At 34.2% G+C, this 23618-nt stretch overlaps 1 protein-coding gene across 4 annotated transcripts in view; it reads right to left on the reverse strand.

Moving 5' to 3' along the window:
- LOC148955446 (dystrophin, isoforms A/C/F/G/H-like) overlaps positions 1-23618 on the reverse strand; it is a 504509-nt gene that overhangs the window by 217793 nt on the left and 263098 nt on the right. For all 4 annotated transcript variants that reach the window (XM_089102277.1, XM_089102283.1, XM_089102291.1 and 1 more), the window contains 5 exons: positions 18259-18387; positions 15524-15643; positions 11825-12074; positions 8093-8229; positions 4543-4641 (listed from right to left, as the gene is read on the reverse strand). In XM_089102277.1, coding sequence (XP_088958403.1) covers positions 4543-4641; positions 8093-8229; positions 11825-12074; positions 15524-15643; positions 18259-18387 — 735 coding nt within the window. The remainder of the gene's footprint in view (positions 1-4542; positions 4642-8092; positions 8230-11824; positions 12075-15523; positions 15644-18258; positions 18388-23618) is intronic.

Here is a 23618-nt window from a genome sequence, read left to right on the forward strand (position 1 = left end):
ATGTCTTCTTCTGTAGAAGACCCTCCGATATTTTGAGGTGCCTCTACCGTCTCCGTGACGAATATGCGGGTTTCCTTCTAGATCAGGCAGGGGTGGCCCACCTTGAATATTTTTGCAGCCTGCGAGATTCATCATACGTTTGAACAATATAATGGCCAAAGTAGTGAAAGCCAAAATAATAAAAGAAGAAAAAAAACGTAATAAACAATTGCGTCAAGTTATTCAAAATTAAAAAATGCAGTTACATGTTGCTGTAAGTTTTGTTGCAGACTCACTTGTCTTCACAATCTATACAAATGTTTGATCTGTTTTCAGCGCAAAATAGCTTTTTGCACGACTGGCATTAGTTCGAGGTCTTCCGTCTTAGCTTGAACGGACAGAGCCGACAGTCGGTATTTTTGCCCTCGTCTGAGCCTGCAGTTAGCAGCTGTAGGGTCAAGCTCCGAAGATACAAAATAAATTCCCGGACCTGGTAGTTTTTATGCTGCAGCCGAGGCTTAACGGGTTCCTCGTATAGAGCCATCATATACATGTGTCGATGGAATTGTGTATGACCATTGCATGGCATAAATTATGAAAGAATTATGAAAAAAAAAACAAATAACCATGTATTGTCAGGTTGATTGACATACTTTGATATTTTTTCCTTAAAGTTTGTATAATTTTTTATTTATGAAAGTGAAGAAGTGAAAATATTTTAAATGTATTTTGTTTTCAGTAAAGCGCCAATTGTTTTCTAGTCTTCAGAAGGCATGAGGGTTATCAGCCCTACTCATGTTAATTTTTGCTTGTTTTTAGTTTGACTCGGCTAATTATTGTAATTCGGTTCGTTTTGAGTTTCATTTATTTATTGATAGTGATTCGTGATAGTTTTACGCTTGGAAGATTATTTGACTTTATTTTTGCTCATTTTTTTCTTAATGCAGCTCTCTACTTTTCTTTGAAAAACTTGTGTGGAAAAAGTTTTTTAATTAATTTCTGTTCGCTTTTTATTGACATAGTCTTTTTCATGGAAAAAGAAATATTTTATATCTTGTCAGTTTTTGCTATAAGAATTCATAGCATGGGTTGCTATTTGTATGCTGGAGAAACTTTTTCAACAATTTTTAATCCTGACACAAACAGTATTTTTTAATTTAATTTTATAGCTTCTGAAGTTGACCTAAAAAATATAACTTAATATCATTCACAAAATATTATATCTATGCTCTTTGACAACCTGGTTACACTTACACTCTTTTTATTTATTATTGAAAGGGAGCTACAACGTAATTTTCGTGTACTCAGGGGTTTCTAAACTAGCTTTTTTTAGAAGGAGAGAGTAATGGACTTGGCTCCCTTTAAAAACTTTCGCAAGGCTACTTTTTCATGAATTTAATATTATCCGACTCTTCCTGGTGAATACCTAGGTGCCAAGCCGGACAAGAACATTCGAGAAGAGGACGAACATAGGAGATATTAATCCTTGAATATTAAGAGGGGGAACTTTAAATTTATGAGGGCACTTGATATTTTCATTGAAATATATATGTTTTTTGGTATTTCCACAGAAAAATTGAAAAAATAAACAAAATAAAACTGTCCTTTCCCCCTAGATTCTGAATAAAATATTTTTCATAAAATTCATTGATTGATACAGGAGGCTACAGAAATGCGTCCTTCGACTATAATAATTGTTTTTCATTATTACTTCTTCTTCTTTTAACTCATTGTAGTTGCGCTTTTTTTCTTTTTCTTTCCATATTTGGCTAGAAAACACATAATTGATTTTGTCCGTGTTTTTATTAAATAAGCTTTTACCCACCTATCAATTTATCTTTCCATTGTCATAACTTCTTGTCCGTTTGCATTGTTTCTGACATGTTGATCCATTTCTCTTTAATGGGACTTTTTTCCTTAATTATTTGTGTTATGTGGCAAAATTTCTAGTTATAAATTCTACATTGTAATTATTGATTTGTAATGATTTTATAGTAGGCTTTGGAGTAAGTAAACAACTAATAACAATTATTTTCAACCTAGAAAGCAGGCAGTTTAGAGGTCCCCTTTCTTTCCTTTTTTAAAAAAAGCCTTGCAAAAATTTGAGTACTTATTCATTTCTAACGATTATATAGCAGATTCTGGAAGAAGTAAACAACTAATAACAATTATTTTCAACCTAGAAAGCAGGCAGTTTAGAGGTCCCCTTTTTTCCTTTTTTAAAAAGCCTTGCAAAAATTAGAGTACTTATTCATTTCTAACGATTATATAGCAGATTCTGGAAGAAGTAAACAACTAATAACAATTATTTTCAACCTAGAAAGCAGGCAGTTTAGAGGTCCCCTTTCTTTCCTTTTTTAAAAAAAGCCTTGCAAAAATTAGAGTACTTATTCATTTCTAACGATTATATAGCAGATTCTGGAAGAAGTAAACAACTAATAACAATTATTTTCAACCTAGAAAGCAGGCAGTTTAGAGGTCCCCTTTCTTTTCCTTTTTTAAAAAAAGCCTTGCAAAAATTTGAGTACTTATTCATTTCTAACGATTATATAGCAGATTCTGGAAGAAGTAAACAACTAATAACAATTATTTTCAACCTAGAAAGCAGGCAGTTTAGAGGTCCCCTTTCTTTCCTTTTTTAAAAAAGCCTTGCAAAAATTAGAGTACTTATTCATTTCCTAACGATTATATAGCAGATTCTGGAAGAAGTAAACAACTAATAACAATTTTTTTCAACCTAGAAAGCAGGCAGTTTAGAGGTCCCCTTTCTTTCCTTTTTTAAAAAAAGCCTTGCAAAAATTTGAGTACTGATTCATTTCTAACGATTATATAGCAGATTCTGGAAGATGTAAACAACTAATAACACTTATTTTCAACCTAGAAAGCAGGCAGTTTAGAGGTCCACTTTCTTTCCTTTTTTAAAAAAAGCCTTGCAAAAATTTGAGTACTTATGCATTTCTAACGATTATATAGCAGATTCTGGAAGAAGTAAACAACTAATAACAATTATTTTCAACCTAGAAAGCAGGCAGTTTAGAGGTCCCCTTTCTTTCCTTTTTTAAAAAAAAGCCTTGCAAAAATTTGAGTACTTATTCATTTCTAACGATTATATAGCAGATTCTGGAAGAAGTAAACAACTAATAACAATTATTTTCAACCTAGAAAGCAGGCAGTTTAGAGGTCCCCTTTCTTTCCTTTTTTAAAAAAAGCCTTGCAAAAATTAGAGTACTTATTCATTTCTAACGATTATATAGCAGATTCTGGAAGAAGTAAACAACTAATAACAATTATTTTCAACCTAGAAAGCAGGCAGTTTAGAGGTCCCCTTTCTTTCCTTTTTTAAAAAAGCCTTGCAAAAATTTGAGTACTTATTCATTTCTAACGATTATATAGCAGATTCTGGAAGAAGTAAACAACTAATAACAATTATTTTCAACCTAGAAAGCAGGCAGTTTAGAGGTACCCTTTCTTTCCTTTTTTAAAAAAAGCATAGCAAAAAATAGATAAATAATGCATTTCTAACTATTATATAGCAGATTCTGTAAGAAGTAAACAACTAATAACAATTTTTTTCAACCTAGAAAGCAGGCAGTTTAGAGGTCCCCTTTCTTTCCTTTTTTAAAAAAATCCTTGCAAAAATTAGAGTACTTATTCATTTCTAACGATTATATAGCAGATTCTGGAAGAAGTAAACAACTAATAACAATTATTTTCAACCTAGAAAGCAGGCAGTTTAGAGGTCCCCTTTCTTTCCTTTTTTAAAAAAAGCCTTGCAAAAATTAGAGTACTTATTCATTTCTAACGATTATATAGCAGATTCTGGAAGAAGTAAACAACTAATAACAATTATTTTCAACCTAGAAAGCAGGCAGTTTAGAGGTCCCCTTTCTTTCCTTTTTTAAAAAAAGCCTTGCAAAAATTTGAGTACTTATTCATTTCTAACGATTATATAGCAGATTCTGGAAGAAGTAAACAACTAATAACAATTATTTTCAACCTAGAAAGCAGGCAAAGTTTAGAGGTCCCCTTTCTTTCCTTTTTTAAAAAAAGCCTTGCAACAATTTGAGTACTTATTCATTTCTAACGATTATATAGCAGATTCTGGAAGAAGTAAACAAATAATAACAATTATTTTCAACCTAGAAAGCAGGCAGTTTAGAGGTCCCCTTTCTTTCCTTTTTTAAAAAAAAGCCTTGCAAAAATTAGAGTACTTATTCATTTCTAACGATTATATAGCAGATTCTGGAAGAAGTAAACAACTAATAACAATTATTTTCAACCTAGAAAGCAGGCAGTTTAGAGGTCCCCTTTCTTTCCTTTTTTAAAAAAAGCCTTGCAAAAATTTGAGTACTTATTCATTTCTAACGATTATATAGCAGATTCTGGAAGAAGTAAACAACTAATAAATTAATTTCAATTTAAAAATCGTACTTGTCGGAATAACTAATTACAAACCAGAAAACGAACACTTCCATTAGGTTCTCTGCAAGATTAAGTTTATACTGAATTCAATAATTTTATAATAACATATATTTTTTGCCTTTTTTTTTTAGAAAAACATACCTTTTGTTTTTCGAGCACATTTCGAACATCATCAGCGTCTCCGATAATAATAGAATTTTTCTTGACATTCGATTCCAAAACCGTCAACCAATCTCGAATCTGAAAGAAATAATCGTGACATACAAGTCTCTAGCGAAAAGAAAATTTTCTCAAAAACTGCAGCTTCATTTGGGATAATAAACGCCGAATGGACGAAAATATCATAGCTCAATGCTGAAAAATGAGGAGCACAAATTGAATGACAAAAGTCATCCCAGTTTCTTAATTGTCCACGAAAAAGCTTTAGGGTCAACAAACGAACAGAAAATCCTGCGAAAGACTCAGTGAAAATAAAAGCTAAAACGGATGGGCTGTATTTAGAGGACCTAAGCAAAGACAGCGCGTTATGAAAAGCGGAAGTAATGTCTAATCGTATAAAAAGAAAAAAACTAAACTAAACAACCTACTATTGATTTCAGGACTATTTTAACAATACTCTAATATAAAGATACTCGTAATTCACTAATAACAGCAACCATGCTGTGATAAATAAGAAATATAAAGTTTCAAAATTAACATAATACGTATCATTAAAATATAAATGAAAAATGTAATTCAAATCTATGTCCTTGGAAGTATTTCCTATAAAAAATATCTCAGATGCTTTTATATCTACATTCATCCATATTCCTGTTATAGAAGCAATAAAAGTCTTTTCAAATAATGGATAAAATAATAAAAGCATAGTAAAAAAAAAAAAAAAAAAAAATTTAAATGCGTAATTTTATGCGCTAACAAATAGTGAAGTGGCAAGTAGACCAATCATGCTTGAGGAAATCATATAATTTTTTCAAGCGTGAAACCTATAGTATTGCATGTTTAACATGATAAGTACGTAGGTATTTCCCCAATTTCTATTTCCGATGAGTAAACAATAAGAACACTAACTTTACTGGAGAGTGCAAAGAAAGTAACAAGTGAGTTTGGGATCATCAGTCTTTTTCCACTGTCACAGACGAAACTATTCGGTTCGAAATACAAAACATACTTTGCAATGCCCAGGTTAGAACTAAACTCCGAGAGTGGGCTAAGAGTGCAGGGAATATATCTTCCTCTATCGTACGCAAAGGATAATAACTGGTATCATTCAAATTCAGAAAGCGGACAACACTATATTTCTTCCTAGCCATTTCTCGTTCATTTTTAATGAAAGATCTCATAAAAAAGATTAATTTCTATCCAAGCCTTATTGAAAACAATTTCGATAGATGGCAGGTCATTAAAATTCACGACACAATCTAATAGCAACGTTTCCTCCATTATAAACTGCCAAGCTGGAGCCAAGCTAATATCATTTAGATTAATGTCTATAAGCTGATCGGTCTTTAGAGCCCAAGCTCATCAGGTTGATAAGGCTAAAAAATAGGAAAATGAGAATAAATGACAAATCGATGAAAAAGGCGCTTCCTTTGGAATAACATTATTTATGCTAGATTCTGTCGTTCTGAAGGTCTCATACACAATGATAGAACACACTATTTCAAACCGTATTTCAAACATAGTTTCATAGTTTGAAACATTATTTCAAACTATGTAACCGTAAAGTCGTGGTATTAGTATGAAACAAATACGCCTTTGCGAATGTGAACAGTGGAGTGCATACTCAGTAGGTAGGTTTATCTAACTTTCTATGCTATATTGACACAATAGAAATATTAAAAAATGGAAAACCTAAAAGAAAACAATTTCATATTCAAATGTTAACAAGTGAACATTTTCTTATCCTGAAACCTAGAAAAATTAATTTCTTTAAGACTATTGGGATTTAGAACTGATTTCGTGGTAAAAATTTCCTTATATGTTCTAATTTTACTATGAATCCCACCAGAATCTTGTCTAACTATTTAATTAATATAAGTATATTTTGCGTAAGAAAGATTATCAGGGTCCTTATGCTTGGGTAGTCATTCTTTGGTGAAGAGAATCGAAAAAAATAGGTGAAGCCGCAGTGGTGTCAATTAGGATAGGAACATGACCCTCCCCCAAAAATAACAAATTGGAAGAAGAACTTTGATTATCATCAAGAAATGCCTTGTTTTAGTATTCTCATTGAAAATTACCAAAAAACGACAAATTCCCCCCTATTATACAAATAACACTATTTCAAAGGTGTTATTTTTAATACCTCGTAACCCTCCTTACTAGGTAATTGATGCTTGCTAGCTTGCTAGTTAATCTATTAATTTTTGCCTGTGATTACTCTTAACTGCAAAAGCAATGCTTGTTGAAACCGATAAAAAGTAGTATAATGGTGAAGATTTCAAAAGCATTCAACCTTCTTTATTCTACAAGTTGTATGATAAATCTATGACAGATTGGCTAAAGAAAAAGTTATGCCCCTTATAGACAATCTGGAGCCAATCGGAGGGCTAATCGTTGGGATCGTCAGTGGCTGGAGATCGTAAAGCCTGCCACCTTCGAGAAAAACCTCTGCAAGAAGACATATCGTCGTCTGCTTGGCGCCACGATGAGCCTGGATGCAAAAGTACAAGTAAGTAAATACCTTATGGACAATAACCAGTTGAAAAATACTGACCAGATCCCCACCTGTATTATTTAGTAAGTATCCTTGGTGCCTTATTCAAAAATCGCAAAGCCCAAAATCTTCGTTCAAACTGCCTTCGAGAACAGGGGATTCTTTATGGACAGGGAGTGGCTACCCAAGGTCTCAGAAACACCGCTTAAGGCCAGCATTCCCACATTGCTATGAGAGATACTCCGGAGGAATTAGATGAACATTCAAATGAATATGAAATTAACTTCCAGTCTCTCTTCATTTGGAAGAATATAAGAATATAGAATAAAGCGTGCAGTATGGTTGGTGAGGGGAAGAAAGCTACCCATTTATGACAGAAACAGTAGTTTGTTTTGGAAAATTCCATTTTATTTTGCAAAGTAAATACATTAAATGAACGCTTTTTCAAGAAGCATCATAGTTCAGAAGTTTAACTTTAACATAAGGAGTAAGGGTTCGGAGGTGAAAACTTCTCCTCGTATTTAAAAGAACCCTGAATGGGGTATTTAAAACTAACATAAATTGAACATAAAAAACAAAGTTTGTTTTTTAAAGAAATTAAAGAGCAAAAAATTAAAAATAAACATTAATAAAAAATATTATTTGCGAGAAGGGCACCCCCCCCCCACACTATCCCGTCTCTATACTAAAGTTTGACTTCTTTCTTCAATATTTTAAGAACAAATACTCGAACGCAAGAGCAATGGGAATGGGTAAAATAACTATAAGAATTTGATTAGATTCAAAAGAAAATTTTATCTGAGAAGCAATAAATTACTCAGTATCTTATTTATTCACTTACTATTTGCTCTTTTGATCAGTATCAATAGCTCTTTAATTACAATTAGAGATGAAAGATCGGCTCGATATTATTATGGTTTGGAATTCCTTTTCTAGCCGTTTCTTAATAAACTGTTGTCTTAATCCAGTTAATATATATGTTAATATACTGTGACAGTTATTTCAAGATAAAATGGGCCATACAAAAGTTGTTACCTGCAAAATAGATTTGTCAAGACTAGCAAGCAATGGTGCCTTTTCATGGCTGGGAGATTCGGGGGATGTTGTCCGGTGAAGTGATTTTTGAGGTGTTAAGCTGCGGAGTGAAGCTAGGGATGCCTTGCGAGAATCGTCTAAAATACAAAAGAAAAATCAAACCCTTGATGGAGTAAATAACACAGAAAACAAAACCTAACAAAATTCGAATAAACCAATACTAAGAAATATGTTTCTTCAATAATTTGTTTTCCAAGGTATATTATCAAATTCAAGTCCGACAAAATAGATAAGTCCATTTCAGCTGATAAGAGTAAAGAGTATGTATATCGAAGCCGCTACGAGCACCCCTTGGAAAATGTGGAAATTAAATTGTTTAGGAGGCAGTATAGCTAATTTGTCTCTATGCATTTTGGTCAGTAATACCCCATGTTTCCATCGTTTAACACAGAACAATTAGCGATTGAATTTTTCAAGGCACTCAAGAGTTGCGGCTTGAAAAATGACATCAGAGGAACATACAAAATTTTGGAAAAAATAAGAAATCTTTCCAACAAGTTGGAAAATTTTGGACATTCTCCAATATTATGGAAAAATGTTGGAAAAAATAAGAGAAAAGCAATCAGAAAAACATACAAACCATAGGCAATCAGCAATCAGGAAAGCAATCAGAAAAACATAAAAATAATAGGATGCGTACGCAGCATTCACAATATGCGTATTTTTAATAGTGTAGTCCATTATTCCAATTCTAACACTATTTTAGCTAAAATGTGACATTTATAAATTTTGCAAATATCAAACAGTTCGTGGTAAAAAACTTTAAGTAAGGAGCGACCCGGCTCAATAGTAACCGAAACTCTAAAAAAATGAATTTGATACCAATAGATACATCAAGATTTTAATGCTGATTTCAAATATACAAGTTTCGTCAAGTTTAGTCCTACCCATCAAAAGTTACGGGCCTCAGAAAATGTGCCTTATTTTCTAAAAAAGGGGGAAACAACCCCCTAAAATTCATAGAACTTCAATGAAAATCACACAATCAGATTCAGTGTATCAGAGAACCCTATTTTAGAGGTTTCAAGCTCCTATCTGGAAAAATGTGGAATTTTGTATTTTTTGCCAGAAGAAAGATCACGGATGCGTGTTTATTTGTTTGTTTGTTTTTTCCCAGGGGTGATCGTATCGATCCAGTAGTCCTAGAATATCGTAAGAGGGCTCATTTGAACGGAAATTAAAAGTTATAGTGCCCTTTTTAAATGACCGAAAAACAGGAAGGCAACTTGGCCCCCTCCCACGCTCATTTTTTCCCCAAGTCTCCCAATCAAAATTTTGAGATAGCCATTTTGTTCAGCATAGTCGAAAATCTGATATATATGTCTTTGAGAATGACTTAATCCCCCACAGTTCCCGTGGGAAGGGCTGCAAGTTATGAACTTCACCCACTGTTTACATATAGTATTGGTTATTGGGAAGTATAGACACGTTTACAGGAGGAATTTTTTTCTGGTGGGGAGGGGGGTGGGGTGTCGGAGGAGGGGTTACGAGGGAGGGTGTTTCCATTGAAGATGTTTCCTTGGGGGAAGAGACCTTTCAGTTGAAAAGCTTGTCCAACTGAAAGTAAGGAGCAACATTAAAACATAAAACGAACAGAAATTATTACGTATATGAGGGAGTTCACCCCCTGGTCAATACCTTGCTCTTTACGCTGAAGTTCTTTTTTAGTACTTTCAAAGGAGCTATCTATTTTAATTAACCGGCCTTTGTGATTCAGGAGTTTATGATTCGAACAAAATTCGAACTTTAGCGTGAAGAGCGAGATATATAGAAGTGCGTTACGTAATTTACATCAGAACAAAATTTCGAGAAAGCCATTTAGCCAAAAAAAAAGTAAGATTTATTCAAAGCCTCCCTTTTTACACCCTCACAGGAACTTCCCATTTCCTTTAAATCATTCTTTACGATGTCCTCTCACCCCAGACGAGGACGACCTGCTTTCCATTTATCCCTAGACGGTTGGCCGAAAAGGACAATCTTCGGCAATCTGTCATCCTTCATCTGCACAACGTGCCCTATCCACCTCAATCTTTCATTCATTATAGCCATAGGAAGCGGGATTGAACCACAATTTTCGTAGAGCCTACTGTTTGAAATACTGTCAGACAGCCGGGTACCCAGAACAATCCGTAAAAATTATTTCCTAGAAATCAGAAAACGCTAAAAAAAATTCTCCAGCCAATTCCCCCTGAACATCTGCACATGCAAAATTGAGTAGGCAAAGAGAAAGCAAGACAACCAAAAAGAATTTCGTATAGGAATTCTGTCAAATCCCTTCAGTGTAATATTTTCCTTTGAAAGTTTGCCCCGGAAATTTCCCTCTACACAAAAAATTATCTCAAAGGAAACCCACATCAAGCCAAAATTGCCCCCTGTCCAGAAAATGTATGTATACTTCCAATGCTTCCCATTAACAAATAATATGTAAACAATTGGCAAATTTTGTAACTTAAAGACCTATCCCCAGGGGCTGGGGGAGGGATCTTGTTAGCTCCAAAAGCATAGTTTTGGGACTTTTCGACTATGCTGAAAGATATGGATATCTAAAAATTTTGATTGGATGATATTGGGGTGAAAGAGGGCATGGGTGAGGGGAGGGGGCTACTTGCCCTCCAATCTTTTTGGTCACTTAAAAAGGGCACAAGAAATTCTCATTTCCATTCAAATTAGAAGTTGTAGTTCTCCCACTCCCGATGTTCTAGGACCACCTGTTCAATACGATCACCCTCCCCCCCCCAAAAAAAAAACAACACATCCGTGATCTTTCACATGGCAAAAAATACAAGTTTCTCATTTTTGCACTTAGGAGCTTCAAACCACTACAGTAGGTTCTCTATTACGCTGAATCTGATGGTGTGATTTTCATTGAGATTCTTTGACTTTTAGGGGGTCTTCCCTCTCCACTTCAAGCATAGTTTTCGGACTTTTCGACTATACTGAAAGAAATGGCTGTCTCAAAATTTTGATTGGACGATATTGAGGTGAAAGAGGGCATGGGGGAGGGGGTTTGCTAGTTGCCCTCCAATCTTTTTGGTCTCTTAAAAATGGCACAAGAACTTCTCATTTCCATTCAGATTAGAAGTTGTAGTTCTCCCTCTCGCGATGTTCTAGGATCACTACCTGTTCAATACGATCACCCCCGAAAAAAAAAAAAAAAAACAAAAACAACAACACATCCGTGATCTTTCATATGAAAAAAAAAATACAAATTTCTCATTTTTGCATATAGGAGCTTCAAACCACTACAGTAGGTTCTCTAATACGTTGAATCTGATGGTATGATTTGCGTTGAGATTCTTTAACTTGTAGGGGGTCTTCCCCCTCCCCTTTTCTAAAATCAGGCAATTATTCTCAAGCTCGTAGCTTTTTACGGTTAACATTAAGCTTAATGAATCTTAAAAATTTGGAATTAGCATAATAAGCCGATTCTTTTGATGTATTTATTAATAAAAAAAGTATGTTTTTTTCGAGTTTCGGTTACTATTGAGCCATGTCGCTCCTTACTTACAGTTCGTTAACACGAACTATTTGATTCAAGTGAAACTAATTCTAGCGCGAAATATGGAGTAAGCTTCGGAGATAAATAAAGTCTCACTATATTCCTCTAAGTTTGCAATATAACTGATATACCACACAAATTTGATTTTTTTTTTTCTTCTCAATTTTACTTACCCAAGCTGGTCACTTTTATCTCTTTGTCGGTACCAGTAACAACGGAAGCAGTCTGTGGTTCAACAGTGATGATTTCGACGGTTGATTTACTTTCATAAAAACCAGATGGTTCCTCGACTAAAGAAGCAGATGCTGTTGCAGGGTAAAATCCTGTCACTTTCGGAGCTTTCAAATATGAAAAGTTCTTCCTATATGAACTTGGCATCTTATAATTGGGACGTCGCATTCGATGAAGGAAATCAATTTTTGTCTATTGGGAAAGCAATTATTTCAGACAATGAAATCAAACAACACAAGAATAATAATTAGACACAAAACAAGAAATTAAAGACTCAAATAAGACTAATAAAAAGACAAAAGAAACAACATTTCAGTCAAGTAATAAACAAAATTGCATTTAAAAAAGAGAAAAAGGTAAATTTTTCGTTTTCTCGATTAATTCGCTAGCAAGAAGATGAACATTCCACTTGATGCAACTTTTATGGCTTTTTCCAAATAAACTAATCAGTCCCCTTGCAAATTCCATTTTAGGCCCAGACGGGACCTTAAAATGTCAGCTTGCTCCTGATTTAAATTTTTTTTTTTTTTTTGTCATTTAAAATGAGATGAAAACCTACAATTCAGTTCAAATTCAATGTTTTGTTGACATTTCACAGTCATTTATTCCAGACCAGATGTGTCGATTTATTGCGACCTGATCCAAAAACCTAACGATTTATAAATCTTTTCATTGCGCCGTTTTATTTTCAACGTTGTTATTAGTTCAAGAACGGGTTTTCGCAACGCAAATGAGGCAAATTACCGATAGCTCTTATTCAACAATATCGAGGAAAAATAAGTCAAGTTACAAATTGTTTTAAAGCGACAATATTTGAAAAAAATTAATGAAAATAAACAAAATGAGTAAAATTAATTCGATGTTCTTTCCAAATATAATTATTACTGCCGAAACAAAAGTGCCAAAGCCCTCGCTAATGATGCCAGATACATCTCTAGGCCACATACTGAAGTTTACTGATTTTCTTTCGTTTGAAATTCGCTTAATTTGGCAATTATGAACAAACTGTTGATACGATACAAGCACAAAAAATATTGCAAAGCAATATATAGCCTGGGCTATATATAGGGCTATAGGGCTATCTAGCAATATAGGGCTATCTGGTTCCACTAGGAGGGCATGGGGCGCAATTTTTACGAAAGTAATAATTACATGCGGAAAGAGCATTCAAAAGCAATGAATAACTTAAATGAATAGCTTTATTAAACTTGTTTATTTTAAATTTCTTTTTAAATTCAATTCTGTCGGTTGAAAGCTTAGTGGAATTTGACTCTCCTTCCATTCTGTCGGATGAGCACAATTTGTAATTTGTCTTACTCGCGCTGCGAAAACCCAGCCATTAGAGAAAATGGTGGGATTAAAACATGAGTAAATTGTTATGACTATTGGGTTTGATCGTAATAAATCCCTGCATGTGGAATAGATGGATGCGAAATATCAACTTAGCATTGGATTTCGAATCGAAATGTATATTTTTATCTTAGCTTTACTTACCAAAAAAGGAGAAAGTTATCACTTTGACGATGTCTTTAAGAGCTCAAAATGAAATTTATATATATATAATATATATATATATATATATATATATATATATATATATATATATATATATATATATATATATATATATATATATCGAAATATCCAAAAGAACGTTAAAAGGCGCATCGAGTAGTATTTTCATCTAGCTAGCAAATTAATCGAAAAGAGAAAAAATTTACCGAGATAAATAGTAATGTGATGCGATCCATATAAGTTTCCAAAGATATATAGATACACATCAGACAAAACAAGTTCTTTCTTCAAACGGTGCCGTGCCCCCCTACAAAAATTCACATAACGTATGCCAAAAAGCGGGATAGGATTGAAAAGGAGATCACACCTCGACTTCCTTCAGTATTGCCGACCATGAAGGATTTACTTAGTTCTTTATCCCCCCCCGACCCCCGCCCCCATAAAAAAAAACCCTTTATAATCTCATCAACCCATTATTCTGGGGAAATCTTTATAGAAAATCCAAGACTGAATTCGAACAATACATATTACTTTTAGTTTCTGTTTCGCTACTGAAAATACAGCTGCTGAAAATACAGCTACTGAATCTTAATATAACATAAAAGTTTGTTAACAAACTGGCGTGTTTTGATTTCGTGAAAATAGAATTTTCGGTATTAAAAACAAACAGCACATTCCTGATACAACCATTATTATTACGGGTAGACTCGACAAAGAATCAAGGCTCAAGCAACAAAGATCCACTACCTTCTCGTTTCTTGATATCACCACAGGGCATCTTCACTAAAATATCTTTTGTTAGGTGCCTTCTGAAGGGTGCAGAAGAAATTTCTTTTGAGGTATTTTTAGGACTTCATTAGCTAAAGTCCCTTCCCCATCCGGAAAACAGCTGGAAAGTTGCCAAAAAGAGTAAACGATAGCGATTCTTATTAAGGCGATTACTTGTGCATGATTTGCTGATTTTCAAATGCCTCTTTTGGATAATTGAACTTCTTGGCATTATCTTTTTATATAACCTTAAGATAGAATCTAGTGGATCCAAAACAGTTTTGCGCATTTTTGAGTTAAAAAAAAAGAGACCACACCACATCAAAGTGTGAAATTATGTCACTTGTCCCGCAAAACAGAGATTTTGGCCCGAATAGGGTCAATATCCTATCAACATATGAACACTCTATATATCATATAGTACATAAATACATAAATTCTGAAGGATAATTTCTGTAATTATTCCATCCATCTTCAACATTATCAAATTTTAACTCCAGTTTCATTATTTACGGCACCTAGAAATTTAATTTCAATTAATTTTATCCTGGAGTCTACCGTCATAACTACCTGGAAAGTAGCTAACCTTCCTAAGGTTCTGCTTTACATTAATTCTAGACACTACTAGATACTGATATTTAATTTTAACATCAATAATGGAACTCCTATATATACTAGTGTCTTGCATCGATCCTGTCAGTTTTCAATTCACAGTAACATAATTAATAAGCTAAGCTGTCTTACCATCACGTCAGTATGTTGTTAACTTATGGGTCAGATTATTATACCCAAGAAACCTTAGCAGTCTCTTAACATTGATATTTTTTTCCTTATACCAAATTTACATAAGATAGGAACGATCTATCCCTATTTGCCCCACCCTGGGCATTAAATTCCCTTAGTAAAAATACCATATTTCTTCCTGGAAACTTGTCTATTTTTTCCTGTAACTGTATGTAAGACTTAACACTTCCCAGACAACGTTGAGGCCCACAGAAACACTCCAGGCGTTCCAGAGTTATATCGGCGGCTAGGATATCATCTATATCCAAGAAATTGACACTGCTTTTTATGGCTGTGTTGCTCTCAGGCACATTTGTGCTGCGAAGTTGTTACTATTAAAATTAATTAAGAAACCATCTTTAAATTCTTTTTTGTACTATTTTGCACTATTTGTACTACCATGGATTTTAAGTCGCTTAGTGAAAATACCATATTTCTGCCTGGGATTTTGTCTATTTGTTCCTGTAAATGTATGTAACGCTAAAAAAAAATTCCCTATGCAAATTTTGAGGACCAAAAAAATACGCGAGCCCCACGTTGAAAACCAATGTCATAAACAACAATTAGACCAATACCTGAATATCTGGGGGAATTGGATAATTTTCTTTTTTGCAGTCATCTTGTAAACTAGAGTATCCAAGAAGCAATTCTTCAACACGCTTAGCAACTTCCTCTGGATAATCGTCGTCTAAAACCTGAAATACAAAAAGGTAAAAATATTCATCCTTGAAACCAGTCAACACCAAACAAAGAAGGTCTACAGCTACATAATAATACAATAATTACAACAAAAATAGTAATAATTCTAGAAATATGAAAACATATTAATTAAAAGCAATCACGAAGCCGATCTTCGAGGCTGAAATCACTTAAGTACTTATTCATAAAGGTCAGACATCGACTCCGAAGTCAGCACATACTAAGATTTACCAATGGGTAACAAAGGCCATTGCCCTAAGGTTCATTAATATAGAGCGTGTTCCCGGTCCGAAGAAAAGTAAATATTTAAAAAAAAATTTTAACAAAAATTTAATATTTCGTTCCAGGTGAGAGCGAATTAACAGCTGGAACGATCGAAAATTAAATTCGTATTAAATTTTGCATTAATTTTTTATGAATACGGTTAACTAGCGTATTTACTGAATTAACTTCTGCACATCCATCATCAAAGTTGGAAAAATGGAGGCAAATGACCAACGTAAAAGTAAATAATGTATATTAAGGGATAAAAACTCTTATTTTACATACTTTACTCACTGCTTATTAGAATTACTCCTGTTTTAATAATAAATTACAATGCATATTAAGGCATTAGTTAATAAACTTTTACAGGTTGGCAGTTAATTCGTATTAAATTTGAAGTACATACGAATTAAATTGCAATTTCCACCTGGAACACACTCATAGTTTGGCCCACTGAGCCTACATTGAGCAATATAGTAGGCACGTCAAATTCGTTTATCAGAAGAGGCAATTATAAATATGTAACGTCATGTAAAGAGTATAATTCTAAAAAATTGGTAATTTTAACCCAGCCCAAAACCAAGAGCTGATTTAGCTTCAAATCCAGTCCTGCTTTTATGTCAGATTTTGGTTTCAAATTAAAGAATATTCAGGGAAAACTATAAAGACAAAAAAATAGCTCAAGGGAGGGAAGAATAAATTGAAGAATAATGATAGAAGGGGGCCACAAATTAGCAATACTTAAACACACCCAAGAGCTTCACTGACCTTCCATCACCATTAATCCCAGGGAATGGAGACTTTTCTCTTCTTAAATAAAAATAAAAATAAAACTGGGAATCCTGATTTATTTTGAATATATTCGATAGTGTTTCAATCTATTTCTTCTGGTCGAGGAGGTCATACCCAAAAAAAAACAACAGATTGCTATGTTCCAAAGCTTTGTTTTCACCGAATTCAAATGATCGTATTTGAGATTTGAAGGTTCTGAGATAATAGCTTGAAAACTGTTTGCTAACTATTCTCAAAGGAAGGGTTAGCGGGGAAATTTAGATACGGAGAAAATAGTTTTGGCAATTAATCAGCATAATGAAAATTTCAGATATGATTATTAGGCCTGGGAGCAACTATACATTTATCAGTAGATCGCAAACTAGTCTGCACAGGACGGAGGGTTAAACACAATTATCTGAAAATCAGCAAAGCAAAGTCGTAAGAAAAATTATCACAAAGATGAAAAATATTGCTCTTTTCTTTTCTATTGTCAGGTGGGCACATCTTTTCGAGAGTGGACAGAGGATGACGGAGCTAGTAGTATGATTTGTTCAGTTTCCAAATCGATTCACTTAAAAGTAAACAAAAATTAAACACATAAGAAATATGATGACACAGATAAATTTATTATTTGATTTTGATGCATATGGTGGAGAAAATTATTAGAATTTTTCGATCTTGTCAGGTGTGTTTACTTATGATTTCTTTGGCATGGAGAATCTGTCTGAATACATGGCCAGATTGGTCTTTATCAAAGGTCTCATAGCTCCTCTCAATAATCCTTTTCTTGTTTATTCAATTTTTCCATTTATTATTTATTGTTTGTTTGCAGTTTTTTTTAATATATCTGGATAAGGTTCGGGTATTAGCCAATTAAAATTTCATGACAAATTCTGATTGGCTAAACCTTAATTAAATTCACATCAATTTAGCTTCAGTGTTGGCTCGATCCAGCTCTTGTTGCTAGCTAATTCTCTGTTATGAACGAGTTGGATTTCAACTAATTCCAAAAATTTGATTCCTCGAATTAGCTATATGTGATTCTATGTGAATCTTGGTACTAGTAAAACCTCATTGCGCACAGGCCTTAACTAAGACATTTTTTTGAGGAAAAGTAATTTCGTATAATAGAAATCACAGCCGTCAATGATTTTTTGTTGTTGTTGTGGGAGAAGGAAATGGCCTTAAAAGCGCCTTCGTAAAAAAATCTCCAAAAATTGTACGAGCAACAGTTTCACTAATAGTTCAAAGAAGAAAGAATGTAAAAGTGGATAACATTTCTAAGTTTTAACACAAAAGTCGGACTTCAAACCGCTCGCTTTCTCCATGACATAACCTTGAGCAGTAAAATATCTGAGTCCTAAGACAAGTCCTTAATCCATTAGTTTTAACACACTAGACAATAACAGATACTAGACAACAACAAAAACAGTTTTGACAATAGAAGAAATTTCGAACCAGATGAAAATCAAAATTAAAGTCCAATCAAAACCTCTTTAATGAAAGAGCCCCAAACGACACCAGATTTGCAAAGAAATTGAAAAAAAAATTGACTGAAAAGTGCAAAACAAACCTCTTTAGACGTAGCGTTCAACTGAGCTGCAACTGCATCCATCGTTTCATCAAGAGAAACCAAAAACTTACTCGCTTTTGAATGTCGGTTTCCGACCAAATTCAATCTTTCCATTAATGCATTGCTAACCTTGAAATAAGTTTTTAATCTAAAAACAAGCTCTGAAAAAGTGATAAAAAAGTAAATCATAAACACATTTCTTTCAAAATTGGTAGTTTTTTTTCTACCTATGCTTATCCAACGATCTCATTTATCAGTATGATGCACTAATAATTTATGAACTGATCATCTACAAAGAGATTATAGCGGATATAGAATTAGGAAAAGAATAAAAAACCGTAATTAAATAAGAGAATAACTAAAAACATTATAATTATCGTGTTGAAGCGTTAAAAATTTTTAAAGCAGATTCAAATAATTTTGACCGATATAGAACCTACTAAAGAGCCGTAAATCTAGAAAAAAATATCACTTAACTAGGGAGCATTCATAATGTCTTATCATGGACCATCGCTTCTCAACCGTTTTGGTGTCAAGGCCCCCCTCCAAATAGCTAAAAAACTAATTTAATCGCGCTAATATCCCCCCCTCCCCCTTGTCAGGTGAAACGTTATCGTAGAAAGAAAATGAACATAATTTCCTTTTAAAAAGTTTTGCTATGTCTCTGAAGCATGGGCGCTGCGAAAAGCGGATGAAGATTTACTTGATGTTTTCCAGAGAAATTAACTACGCATTGTTCTGGGTACCCGGCTGACTGACCGTATTTGAAACTGCAGGCTGTACGAAAAATGTGTTTCAATCCCGCTTTCTAAGGCTACAATGAAAGAATGGTTGAGATGGCCAGGGCCCGTTCTGCAGATGAAGGATGACAGGTTGCCGAATATTGTCCTTTTCGGCCAATCGCGTAGGGCTAAACGGAAAACTGGATGTCCTCGTCTGGGGTGGGAGGTTGTCATAAAGAAAGATTTCAAGGAAATAGGAACTTCCTGGGAGGGTGTAAAGAGGGAGGCTTTAATAGATTGGGATGGAGGAGCGTGCCCAGCTGTGTTGGCCTCAGGCGGCTTGGTGCTGCGGTGAGTTGTTGTTAGTAGTAGTAGTAGTAATCTTGCTCGGCACGGAAATTTTCAGGTAGGCGTTTGCATATATTATAGTCCAAATGGCACAGGCACAAAGGAAAGATTTTTAACAATAAATAACAGTTCAAATAGGAATAAATATTTTTATTACACAGTGAAAAAACAATAAAAAAATACTGGATATTTCGATCACACATACAGTGACCGTCATCAGCAGATACACATCAGCAGAGTGAATCTGCTGATGAGGGTCACTGTTCATATGATCGAAATATCCAGCATTTTTTTTGATTGTTTTTCCACTGTCTAATAAAAGGATTTATCCCTATTGGGAGAGTTGTTTATCGTCATGGAAAGACAAGTGTGGTCTTCGGAAGTACCTAAAATATTTTAATCAGGAAAAACGATAGCCTTGTCATTCGACAAAAATAAAAAGAGAGAAAAAGTATGGTACAATACGACTAGAGCAGGTAGGTTACCCTTACTGTGTGATTTTCCAAATCACCTTGAGCTGGTTATTTTTATAAACCGTTTAAGAAATATTTTCTGGAAGAGTGAGGACAGCAAAAGATGAAATATATATTTTTTTATAGTCCTGTTTTCTTTAAAAGTTTGCCTTTCTCTTTATTTTGTTCTCTCCTCTTTTTTATTCTATTTCAACATTAATTTTTTTCAATGTTTCATTAACAGTACACGTTTAGTCTAAATTTTGAAAGTCTAGAGATTCATGCCTACCACTTATTTTTTAATTTCTTACAAATGCAAACATATTAACAAAAGTTCACAGTTTAAAATATTTACTTATTTTCATCTGGCCCAAGAATTAACAACGAAACTTAAATATAACGATCAACGTAGGCCGGGAACACTTCAGGCATGGACAAAATCTTCGTATCAGTAGTGAAAATAAAATGGGGCGTACATTGAACTAAATAAAAAAGAAGTTTTTTTTCAACTGAAAGTCGGGGTCACCATTAAAACTTAAAACGAACAGAAATTATTACGTATATGAGGGGGTTCACCCTATCGTCAATGTCTCCCTCTTTACACTAAAGTTCGAATTTTGTTCCAATTCTTTAAGAATGACCCCTGAATGACAAAGGCCGTTTAATTAGAACAAATAGGTCTTTTGAAAGTACTAAAAAAAATTGCGCAAAAAGCGAGGTATTGACGAGGGGGCGAACCCCCTAATATACGTAATAATTTCTGTTCCTTTTAAGTTTTAATGTTGCTCTTTACTTTCAGTTGAAAAAACCTGCTTTTTCATATAATTTCTGATCGTTTTTTAACTAATGCTGGGAAATCTGGCGCCCACATCATGGAAAATTCCCTTCCCCCATGAAAAATTTCTCCATAGAAAGATCCTCCCACGTAACCCCCTCCCCTCGACCCCCCTATATGTAAACAATGGGCAAAGTTCATAGCTGTCAGCCCTTCCCCGGGGGACTGTGAGGGATTAAGGCATCCTCAAAGACATAGTTATTAGATTTTTAACAAATATTATGCGTAAACAATGGGCAATTTTTATAACTTAAAGACCTTTCCCTGGGGCTGTGGTAGGGGGGTCATGTTATATCCAAAGACATGGTTATTGGGCCTTTCAACTATGATGAACAAAATGGCTATCTCAAAATTTTGATCGGTTGAATTTGGGAAAAAATGAGCGTGGGAGAGGGCCTAGTTGCCCTCCAGTTTTTTTTGGTCACTTAAAAAGGGCACTAGAACTCTTCATTCCCGTTCGAATGAGTCCTACCGCGATATTCTAGAACCACTGGGTCGATATGAACATCCTTGGATAAAAAGAAAACAACAAAGAACAAATAAACACGCATCCGTGATCTTTCTGCTGGCAAAAAACCCAAAAGTCCACATTTTTGTAGGTAGGAGCTTGAAACTTCTACAGAAGGGTTCTCTGATATGCTGAATTTGATGGTGTGCTTTTAATTAAGATTCTATAACATTTAAGGGATGTTTCCCCCTTATTTCAAAAGTAAGGCAAACTGTCTCAGGCTAGTAACTTTTGATTGGTAAGACTAAACTGGATGAAACTTATATATTTAGAATCAGAATAAAATTCCAATTCTTTTTATGTATCTAGTGGTATCAAAATTCCGTTTTTAGAGTTTCGGTTACTATTGAGCCGGGTTACTCCTTACTTACAGTTCGTTACCACGAACTGTTTGATTGGGCATCAAAGACTGTAATTGAAAAATGAAACAAATTTGAAACTATTGAAATAAAATGAATTTAAAAAATTATATAGATCTTGAAATGAGTACACCTTATACGAAATCTATCATAACTTTCCATTTCATTGAAAAGATAAGTCACGGTTTTAAAAACAACTTTAGGTGCATTAATTCCTATTTTTGAATTGGCCAAGGTTCGCGAATATCAAAATAAATAGTTGAAAATTTCCCCATACACCAATGAACACAAGCTATTTTGGCCAGAAGTTTTTTTTCTTACAACAGAACTAATTTTTAATTCAACATTCTTGAGCACAGGCAAAACTGCAGATAATTAAAATCTTCCAACGTCTTTGAAAGAGGGGTAAGATCCTACTAACAGGATCAAGTTCGCTCTTTAAAACGGATCCATTAAGAACTTTAGTATTAAGAACTTTTCCCTCAAATAAAACGAAGGAAAAGAAAAAATGAAGAAATGAGAATATTAATGTTCCCAATGTGAGAAATTTTATTTCTAAAAAGAATAGTAACACCATGCACTAAATGAAGAAACATTTTTTTTTTTTTTTGTACCTAAACACTGCGAAAATAAGATTTTTCAACGGAGACAATTTGGTTCGACTATTTCATTTAAAGCCTGCCAGAACAAAAATATAAGCCTACCATTATTACCTTACGGTCCATCATTGTAACATTATTAATAATGGAAGAAATTCAATAGTGACCACGGCTAATATCACTCAAAGTAGGCATTACTTTAAAGTCCAACAGTTGGTAAGTAAATGTAGATGACTTTGCGATACAGAGAGTGCCGCAAAAATCGGTAATCGTAGAAATAGGCAAATGTAGATGTCCTTCCTTGAGGCAAATTTTATTATATTTTTGCATAAGAATTATGACGATTTTTTATTTTCTCAAGTGTTAGTTTTTATTTGGTCCGATAGCTTCGAGTATCACTATCAATGTTTAAATCATATCCCTCATATGTCTGTATTTAGGATTCTTGAATGCACCATTCTAGAATGTAATGTCACAAAAATTAATTAATTCGTTCACATATATTTTTAAGAATCTTTTACTGCGTTGTCAAACAAGGCATTTTTTGAAAGTTCACATGGCTTCATTTATTCAAGCAAAAAGTTAAAACTATCATAGGCGGCGCAATCGCGCTGCCTAAGTAAAGAACGATGTTGGCACAATGTATTATTTATTTGTTTGTTGTTTTTTTTTCCGTACCAGGGCACTTCGTATCGAAGGAGTTGTCATAGAAACCTAGAAAAGGGCTCATTCGATTGGAAATTGGGCTGGCTAGTGCCCCTTTTAATACTCGAAAGTGATTGGAGGGCAATTAGCCCCCCACAACCCCCAGGGCAAGGGTTTTAAGTTATGCCCTGGGGCCATATAAGAACGATGTTGGCAGAATGTAATATTTATTATTTTTTCCTTTAGAGCAGGGCACTTGGTATCGAAGAAGTTGTCGTAGAAGCTTCAAAAAGGGCTCATTCAATTGGAAATTGGAGTAGCTTGTGCCCTTTTTAACAGTCGAAAGTGATTGGAAGGCTACTAATACCCCTTCAACACCCAACATTTCCCGAAACACATCCAATCAAAATTTTGAGATAGCCATTTTGTTCAGCGTAGTTGTGTTTTTGAGGAGGACACTCCCCCACAGCCTTCAGGGCAAGGGTTGTAAGTTATGCCCTGGGGGCATACAAGGTTTTTATATAAGGTGCTGTTGCATAAACTTCATAAAAGGCTCATTCAATTTAAAATTCAAACGACTAGTGCCCTTTTTAATAGTCGAAAGTGATTGGAGGGCAACTAACCCCCCTCTCACAACCACCTTTTCCCCAAACTAATCCAATCAAGATTTTGAGATAGCCATTTTATTCAACGTAGTTTTAAGTTCTGGAAATTAGGTCTTTGAGGATGACAAACACCCCCCCCCCCACAGCCCTCAGGGCAAGGGTTGTAAATTATGCCCTCGGGTCATATAAGGTTCTTATAGAACGCGTTGTAGTAGAAACTTGAAAAAGGGCTCATTCGATTGGAAATCGAAATGGTTAGTGCCCTTTTTAATAGTCAAAAGGAATTG

Source organism: Artemia sp. Qi Xiang Cuo, chromosome 2 (assembly GCF_049724085.1).
Source record: "Artemia sp. Qi Xiang Cuo chromosome 2, ASM4972408v1, whole genome shotgun sequence".
Classification (NCBI taxonomy): domain Eukaryota; kingdom Metazoa; phylum Arthropoda; class Branchiopoda; order Anostraca; family Artemiidae; genus Artemia; species Artemia sp. Qi Xiang Cuo.